The sequence below is a fragment of the Mastomys coucha genome, unplaced genomic scaffold, assembly GCF_008632895.1.
Source record: "Mastomys coucha isolate ucsf_1 unplaced genomic scaffold, UCSF_Mcou_1 pScaffold3, whole genome shotgun sequence".
Lineage (NCBI taxonomy): Eukaryota > Metazoa > Chordata > Mammalia > Rodentia > Muridae > Mastomys > Mastomys coucha.
Window position 1 is genome coordinate 27,361,340 of NW_022196909.1, and position 9,527 is coordinate 27,370,866.

General features: G+C 50.4%; 1 protein-coding gene across 4 annotated transcripts in view; it reads right to left on the minus strand.

Annotated features, from left to right (window-relative positions):
• The window catches only part of Tspan15 (tetraspanin 15), a 43,108-nt gene extending 34,185 nt beyond the window's left edge, over positions 1–8,923 (minus strand). For 2 of the 4 annotated variants that reach the window (XM_031347930.1, XM_031347933.1), the window contains exon 1: positions 8,655–8,919. In XM_031347930.1, coding sequence (XP_031203790.1) covers positions 8,655–8,750 — 96 coding nt within the window. In that variant the 5' untranslated portion in view covers positions 8,751–8,919. Of the gene's footprint in view, positions 1–8,654 lie in introns of all 4 variants that reach the window. The other 2 variants (XM_031347931.1, XM_031347932.1) reach the window with 2 other exon arrangements.
• Positions 8,924–9,527: the final 604 nt, after the last annotated feature.

Here is a 9,527-nt window from a genome sequence, read left to right on the forward strand (position 1 = left end):
AAAAAAAAAAACAGGGCTCATTTTCAAAAAGAAAAATCTGCAAGAGCCTGGTGCGGCAGCACACGCCTGTAGTCATTGCTCTCTAGGTGGAGGCAAGAGTATCTCCGGGAATTCCAGGCCAGTCTGGGCTTCATGGTGACTTCCGGGCTAGCCTGGGCTAGATATTCTGTCTCAACAAGCAATGAAAATCTGTCAGAAACCACTTTGCTTTCGGTCTGCTCTCACCTACCAGGACGTAGAGGAGGGAGAAGAGGACTCCTCCCAGAGAGGTCACCTCCCACTCTAACTCTGGAGGTGTGAGCTACAGGAGTTGGGGGGGGGTGGTTGTGGGAGACACCTATTTCTAGGTCTGGGAGACCAATCTAAGGCAGCTCCTCACTTTGCTCCAGACTCTGGTTTCTTCTGGATCCCCAGAGGGTCTTTAGGGACCCTCTCGTTCGTTCTCCCAGGGAGGCTGGGCACGCCTGGCAGGGAGAGGAGGGGAGAGTTGCTGGGCAGTGCCCTGTGTGTATAAGGAGTGGAGTGTTTGTCATCGTGCCAGGCCCCGGCTCCCAGCTTGGTTTACATATCTGTCCACTTACTCCCAGCAAGTCTGGGCGTGCCCTGCTCTTAACATCCATTTCACAGATAAATCTGCAGAGATGCCGCCGGGTGCAGAGTTCACACTCTGACAGTGAAATACAAAGACCCAGGGGCTGTAGAACTGGGACTCTTTAAGTGCTGATGGTAGAATGCTCACTGAGCATGCTCAAGGCCCTTCCTGGATTCGATCACCAGCACCACATTAAAAACAAAAACAAAAACAGGCAAGGTCCATGCATACTTGTAATAAATAGGAGTACTTGGGAAGTGGAGGCAGGAGGGTCTGAAGTTCAAGGCCACCCTCACCTACAATAGGGGTTTGAGACCAGGACTATAGGAGACCTCAAAAAACAAAATAAAATAAAATAAAATAAAATAAGGGAAAGGGAAGGGAAGGGATGGAGAGATGGCTCAGTGGAGTAGTTACTGCTCAAAAGCCCAGTTCCCAGCACCCACCCACACTGTGCAGTTCACAGCTGCCTGGAACTCCAGAGTTTCAATGGATCTGACACCCTCTCTGGCTTCCTCGGACACACACACATGCACACACGAGGTGCCCATGACACATACATACCCATAATAAATAAATACGTGAATCTTTAAGAACAGAAAAAGAATCAGAGGAAAGGCTTAGAAGACTGGCCCATCCTTACAGAAGGCAAATTACTTCCTCCTCTGCCACCGACCCTCTCCATTCGCCACCACCGCACTGGGTTTTTCCCTGACTCCTCAACAACACTACACACACACACACACACACACACACACACACACAGACCCAAAAGGAGACCCAACAACAGGCTTGGCTTTCTAGAGAGCCAGTGACTAACTGTAAGTTCAGCCTAACCCTCTCAAAGTTATGCCTCAAAATCTGGCCAACAGCAGGGAATCCCACACAGCGGCCAGGCTTAGCTCTGTCCCGGGGCCAATCCTAGCCTTGTGGGTACAGGTCAAACTCATCACCTTTGAGTCCTACATTCTCCCCCTTCCTTTTGTACCCTCAGCCCTAAACTGGTATTCAGAGTGAGCCACACCCATGACCTCCAGGAGCCCAAAGCCCAGCAAGAAAAAGCAGTGTGTGTAAACAGATCTCCAGGATGTCCTGGGCAATGCTAAAATTAGAGATGTTGACCCCTATGATCTCAGGACACATGTGTTACAATAATTCCTCCTGCCTATGGGAAGAGGAGGATCTGGGTGAGACGCACGGTGACAACTTGGAGACCCGGTTAGAAGGAGCAGGGGGAATGCTGGGCCAAGAGGATGACATGAGGGGGCTCAGTTCAGCTCTGTGGGGTGATCCTGAGCATATCATTCAAGAAGCACCCTCGGTGTGGGTGTGGGGCATCAGTATAGGTGGTTCAGATTGGAAACAACCACAGAATTCCCCAGCTGTGGCCAGAAAAATAAACCGTTGGCACAGCCTAGACTGAAGTCTGTTAAAACTACCACATAGAAAGAGGGCGGCCCCTTGGGGCCCGTGGGATGGCTCAGTCTGTAAAAGCCTTGCAACCCCAGAGACCTAAATTTGAGCCACAGAACACATGAAAGGTGGAAGGAGAGAACCAACTCCAAAAGGCTGTCCTCTGTCTTCCACATGCAAGATGCGGGACCCGAGACAGACAGACAGACACACATCATAAACACACAACAACAATTAACTAGTTAAAAGACAGAGGCAGACCCTAGCAGGTATATGAAGTTCACTTAACGTTTTCTTGAGTGAAGTCCCTGTGATTTTGGTTTATTGGGTAGTGTTTGGCTAGCATGCGTAAAGCCCCGGGGTTCTATAGTTAGCATCATATAAACTGAGTGTGGTGGTGGACACCTGTAATTCTAGCATCCAATAGGATCAGAAGTTCAAAGGCATCCTGAGACCCTGACTCTCAAATGAAAGCATTAAAGCACTAGGTGAGAAGATGACACTCCCCATAGCTCCCTGCGCAGTGAGAATGTATATCTAATATGCAACATTAGATATAATATTATTAATATAACATTAATATGTAAAATATACAAATAATATATAAGTGTTACATAAGTATATAATAACATATAAATACTGCATACTACATGTGTATGTTTGTATCCGGGCCATCCTTTGCCTTGGATAACTTAGTAGCAGGGGGTCCCCTCTGTTTAAGACAAGCCAGGGCAGGAAGGGGAGGGTGCCACTGGCCGTCTGCTTCATTTTTAATTTTGAGACAAAAAGACACCAACTCCTTTTCTCCTTTTAATTTTTTTAAAAATTTTATTTCTTTTCATTGTGCATGTGGGGGCCCATGGGTCACAGGGAACACATGAAGCTAGAGAACAACCCTAGAGTCAGGTCTCTTCTTCCACCTTTAAGTGGGCTCTGGGAATCAAACTCAGGATGCCTGGCTTTACCCGCTGAGCTATCTTTCCAACCCCCGCTTTCTACTTTTTATTTGTGTATCATTGCATGCATTTTCTGTCAATATTTTTTTTTCCCTTTAGAGGGGGAGGAAAGGGTTTATTCACCTTACATTTACAGATCATAGTCCATCAATGGAGGAAGTCAGGACAGGAACCCAAGCAGGGCTGGAACCCGGAGGCAGGATTTGATGCAGAGGCCATGGAAGAATTCTGTTTACTGGCTTGCTCAGCCTGATTTCTTATAGAACCCAGGACCACCAGCCCAGGGATGGCACCACCTACAAAGGGCTAGGCCCACCACTCCGATACTAATTGATCAGTAATTGAGAAAATGCCTTACAGCTGGATCTCAATGCAGGCATTTCCTCACCGGAGGTTCCCTCCTTTCCGATGACTCGAGCTTCTGTCAAGTTGACACAAAACCAGCCGGTCCAGCTCCCTCTTATACCCTATGTGGAATAGTCCATAGAGAAAACAATAAAGATGCTCTTGCTGTACCCATAGAGAATGGGCTCTAACAGAGTGTCACAGTCAGGGTTCTCATGCTATAAAGAGACACCATGACCACAGCAACTCTGATTTAAAGAAACAGGAGGAGGAAAAAAGCATTTAATTGGGGCTTGAAGAAATGCAGAGACCAAAGATAAAGAGAGAGTAAAGGAATGGCCAGCCACGAACCAGCACAACATGAGACCCATCCCATGGGCAAGCACCAATCCCCAGCACTATTAATGACAGACACTGTTATGCTTAAAGAAGGAGCCAAGCATCATTGTCCTCTGAGAGGCTCTACCCAGCAGCCGACTGAAACAGATGCAGATACCCACCGCCAAACACTGGATGGAGGTTAAGGAACCACATGGAAGAGTCGGGGGAAGGACTGAAAGCCCTGAAGAGGATAGGAACCCCACAGGAGGACCAACAGTGCCAAATGACCTGGGCCCCTGGGAGTCTCAGGGACTGAGCCACCAACCAGGGAGCATACGTGGGCTGGACCGAGGCCCCCAGCACATATATAGTAGAGGGCTGCCTTGTCTTGCCCCAGTGGGAGAGGATGTGTCTGCAGAGTCAATGATGATTTTGGGGGGGGGGGACATTTTACAAGGTAGGCATGGTGATATACGCCTATAATCCCAGGATTTTGGAGGTGCACCAGGGAAATTATGAATTTGTGGTCATGGGGCTGGAGAAATGGTTCAGTGGTTAAGAGCACTGGCTGTTTGCTCTTCCAGAGGATCCGGGTTCAATTCCCAACACTTGCATGGCCGCTCACAACTGTATATAACTCCAGTTTAGGGGATCTGATACCCTCTTCTGACCTCCATAGGCACCAGGCACGTATGGCAGGCGCCTGGGTGACCTTAAAGCTGCCCTGCAGGAAGGTGTGCACCCAGCATAGCTTACGATTCCCCCATGACTTCATACGTGAAGCCTCCTCCCCTAGTCCTTCCCCATCTATGTACTCTACCCACCTCCAAACACACACACACACACACACACACACACACACACACACACACACACCATCCCTGGCCAAGCCACACGCACTGACGGTGGAATTATATACAAGTGGTTGGGAAGAGTGGCCAGAGTCCCTATAAAACTCCATCAGGGAGGACTATGCAGTGTGGGAAGACACAGGGTGCTGATATAAAAATAATTATTGGGGTTTTCCCCTCTGGGGTGGGGATCAAATCCAGGGGCTGCTCATGCTAGGCAAGTAAGTACTCTTGCATCTCAGACCAGACGTAGTCCCCTTCCTTTCCCTTATCTATTATGCACTGGACACAAAAGCTTTGCCGGCGTCAGTAACACACAGACAAAACTGGGGCCATGCAGGCAAGCTTGGAAGGGCCGCCGCCACCGCCGCTGCCACCTGCAGTCAACATGCAACTTCAAGAAACACGTTGTCCTTAAAGGTTTCTAAAGGCTTGCAATGCGAAGAGACAACCTGCACATGTGTTTGCAAACACTCGTGGGACGAGGGAGACAAAGAGTGAATGAGGCCCCCCCTACCCCCGCCCCCGGCAAGATGGCTCAGCGGGTAAAAGCGACTGCCTCTTACTCCTGTCGATCTGAGTTTGATCCTCAGAGCTAGAGTGGAAGAGAGAATTATCTGCTCCAGAAGTGTCCTCTGATCTTTATTAGGTGTGTAGAGTCCATATAGTAAGATAATAAACTATTTTGAAAAAGCACTTAACACCACTTCCATGCAGGCAAAACACTTAATACACAAAATAAAAATGAATAAATCCTATTAAAAAACAAAACAGCCGGGCAGTGGTGGCGCATGCCTTTAATCCCAGCACTTGGGAGGCAGAGGCAGGCAGATTTCTGAGGTCAAGGCCAGCCTGGTCTACAGAGTGAGTTCCAGGACAGCCAGGGCTACACAGAGAAACCCTGTCTTGAAAAAAAACAAAACAAAACCAGAGACCAAAGCTTTAAAAGAGAGAAGGTTCATGGTGGTAAAACCTCTCTCTCTCTCTCTCTCTCTCTCTCTCTCTCTCTCTCTCCTTTTCTCCCCCTCCCTCTTACTTCCCTCTCTGAGTTAGAGAGAGAGAGAGAGAGAGAGAGAGCACGAGCCACCCTCTTCTGCCCCTCAAGTGCTGGGACTAAAGGTCCATCACCGCCCTGCAGACACTCACACCTTGGGCTGGTAAAGTGAGTAACCCTTGCCCCAGTCTGTCTTCTTGCCAGGGGTGAGGCAGGAGATGGCATCTAGATAATGAGTTTTTCTGTAAATGCTTTTCAATTAGCAGTAAACTCAATCCGGACAAATTACTTAACTGGCAGCGGCCGCCGCTGCCGCCCTGTAGTCACACTCTGGTACCTGGAGCCGTCCCAACAGCCTTGTCCACAGCTGAGTTCTTGGCCTGGGTGGGGAGATTTTTTTTTTTTTAAAGCAGAAATACCACCAGGGATGGCTTGGTTGGTACACAGCAGGCTCAGTTGGCTAAAGAGGAAAGGTTACGATTCTGGATTTTGCTCAGCCTCTAGAAAAGCAGAGTAAAAGCTGACGTAGGGGGTCTATGGGGGTGGGGGCTGGGGCGGGGGTGGGGGTAGGAGGGGCCTGCAAGGGGCAGTGATTCTAACCTTGCAAGCTCTTTTGATTTCATGTAACTATGTTTTGCTCTGGCCAGGTTTTTGGAGGGGAGTTGTCTGTACCTCACCAGGTCCGGCCAGCTCTTACCTCATTCTCTCTCACCACTAGTCCTAAAAAGCGATGCCATGAGTGGGGTGCAAGACAGGGTCTAACACATTCCCATTTTACAGGTGGAAAGGAGGAGGTGAGAAGAATCAGTGGTTATACACTGAAGAGCCGTGGAGGTAAGGAGAGAGAGAGAGAATGGGACCCCCACCTGTCCACCCTTGTCCTCTACTTTCCCTTTTGTCTCTGACTTATAGGCAGGACAAAACTGAGAATGGCTGTGATCTTCCAGGCCCATCCACAGTGCTGGCAGTTTTCAGTCTTGGCTCACACTGTAGTTGTGTGAGGTGCTGAGGCACACACGGTAATAAACACGCGTGCCAAGGCACAGGGATCTGCTGGAACCGTCCAAGTTAATTCTGATGCAACTTTGGGTGCGAGTCTCTGAGTTATAGCTTCAAATCGTCTACCTGACCCTTCAAACTCCCTGCACCACATACCCCAAGTCTCTGCCCCACCATCCACCCCTAGGAGCCTAGCAACACTGCTAATCTTTCACAGTGCCTGGAGTTGGAGAACTGGGCTGGAAGCTAGCCAAAGACTAGAACCAACAGTTCTGGGACCCAAAACAGAGATATCATTTGCCTGCGATATGCCAGTGAGTCTGGGACATAGCAGGACTAGAGTCAAGATCTACTGACTGCCAGCAGGGCCGCCCGCCTTGCAAAGGGGTCCCATTCAGAGGCAGTCTTGATGGCCAGCCCAGCAGCTCCTGCCCACAGGAGAAATGCAGTAAGGAGCTAAGAAAGAGGAGAGGAAAGACGAAAAGAAAGTGGAAGGAGGGAGGGAGGGAAAGAGAGAGGGAGAGATGGTCTTATTTTCAGGGGACCCTTTGGGATCTCTGGACAAGCCCATCTATGTACACACTTCTGGAGAAGTGAGCATAGAGCCAACCCATGGAAGGCTATCCTCATGTCGAGACTGAAGTCCAGTTATTCTGAAATGCCCTGACAAGCCAGGAGTATAGTACATACACCCTTGTGATCCCAGTACCCAATGTGTGGGAGGTGCTTATACCATTCCCGGGCAAAGATTCCTTGCCCATAGTAACATTAATGGTGCCAGACATGGTGTCTCATGACTGTAATTCCAGTACTTGGAAGGCTAAGGCAGGAGGATTACTATGAGTCCAAGATTAGCCTGGGCTATTTAGTGAGTTCTAAGCCAGTCAGAAATGTATAAGATACTGTCTCAAAACAAATAAGCACGCCAGGCAGTGGTGGCACACACCTTTAGTCCCAGCACTTGGGAGGCAGAGGCAGGTGGATTTCTGAGTTCGAGGCCAGCCTGGTCTACAGAGTGAGTTCCAGGACAGCCAGGGCTATATAGAGAAACCTTGTCTAGGAACAAACAAACAAATAAGCAAACACACACACACACAAACACACACACACACCACCACCAGCAGCAGCAGCAGTTAGACTAAGCTACAGTAAGACCCTGTCACAATAATAACAACAATAATAATAGGTGTGGTGTCACATGCCTTTAATGCCAGCACTTGGGTGACAGAGACAGGCACATAGAGAGTCTCTGTCTCAAAAAAGAAAACAATAGCAATAACAATAAATACTAATGAGTATTATTTGTTGTTATTGTTTTATAATTATAATTATACAATAATTATTTCTATCTCCTTTTTTTTTTTTTTTAGCTTTCTGTGGTCTCATCTTGGCCTGTGTCATTTTACTTCTACAACCAGATGTTTAATAATTACTATCCCCAACGACAGATGAGAAAACTATGGTCAGAGAAACGAAGGAACGTCCCCAGGTCACTCAGCTAGGAAGTGGCGGGTAGTAGTCAAAGCCTGGTTGTGCACCACCAACGCCATCCTGATCCTCTAAGGGGAAAGCCAGAACTTGTGGAAATAGCAACACCACCCAGGAGCCGCCAGGTTGTCTAGTGAAATGCCCCACTCCAACCAGAAGGCATGCACACTTCCTCCCATCAAGGAAGAAAGCAAGACGCCCAAGAGAAACAAACATCTTGACCAGAGGGAAGGCACAGGCAAGTAGCAACAGGGGCCAGACTTGGAATTCAGGTGGCCACAAGCACAACAGCCGATCACCTCTGGCCCCGCTGATGGGGGATCACACCCTGAAAGCATGGTAGGCGCAACCAACATCGTACCCGCGCCCTACAGAGCAGCAGGAGGATGCTGGCTGGCGAGCCGGACCCCATCAGGTAAGAGCTCAGCAGCACAGGTGAACAAAGTGGCGTCCTGTGGGCAACCGGCTCTAACCCTGAGGGCTGGGCTGCTGAAACCGAGCCGAGCTGGGGCCGCCACGACACCCGGTTCCCAGGGAAGTGGTGCGAGAAACCGTCGCGCACTCCCGGCGGCCTCTCTTGAGTGGCTGAAGCTGGACCCAACCCTGGGTCGAGTGTAGTGGGGGAGGGCCATCGAGGGAGTGCGGACCGTCCCACACCCCACCCCGACCCCGGCTCCACCGGCTCCATCACTCACCCAGAACACGGTGGAGTAGACGATGAGAGAGAACTTGAGCCAAAGATAGGAGAAGCGCGCGCAGTAGCGCACCTGCTCCGAGTCCCCGCGAGGCATCTTGGCTGCCGCGCGGGGCTGCTGGGCTGCCTCGATCCAGCCACCGCTCCAGGCCCCACCTGCGGCTGTCCCGCGGCCTGGCCCGCCACCCGCGCTTTCTCCAGGGACTGACACAGGCGCGCCGCAATCACCGCTCGGGCCAGGGAGCGGACAATGCCGGCGGCCAATGGGACGCGAGAAGGCGTGTCGGGGGCGTGTCGCGTTGTTGGGGCGTGGCTTCGATAGAAGGGGCGTGGCCTAGGCTCCAGTCGACCGGGCGAGCGGAGGGGGCGAGAATCAAAGAAAGAGCGCTCCGGAGCAGAGATGTCCACGTTCCGAATCCCGGCGTGGGAGCCCTATTGCCGGGAGGGGCGTAGGAGTAAGGGCGAGCGCGCCCAGTTCCGTATTAGTAAACAGGCTTTCGGGCGCTCGCACAGTAGTTCAGGGATAGAGGGCTTGCCTAAGAGCCCGGGTTCCTAAGCACCGTCAAAAATAAAGCTGGCCTTCCACGGGTGTGAATGAATACTGCAAAAAAGAGGTAGGGACTGACAGCGACGGTGGAGGCAGTTAGGAGAAGGCAGAGACAGGCGGATCTCTGTGAGCAATCTGGTCTGCACTATGAGTCCCAGGACATCCAGAGCTACACAGTGAGAGCCTGTCTCGAAAACAAACAAACAAACAAACAAAAACCAAGCAAAACAAAACAAAAAAGGTGCCAGACGTGTTGTCACAGTTACATCTTAGCGCGAACACCTTTAATACCCTGCGTTCAGGAGACAGAAGCAAGCGGATCTCTGA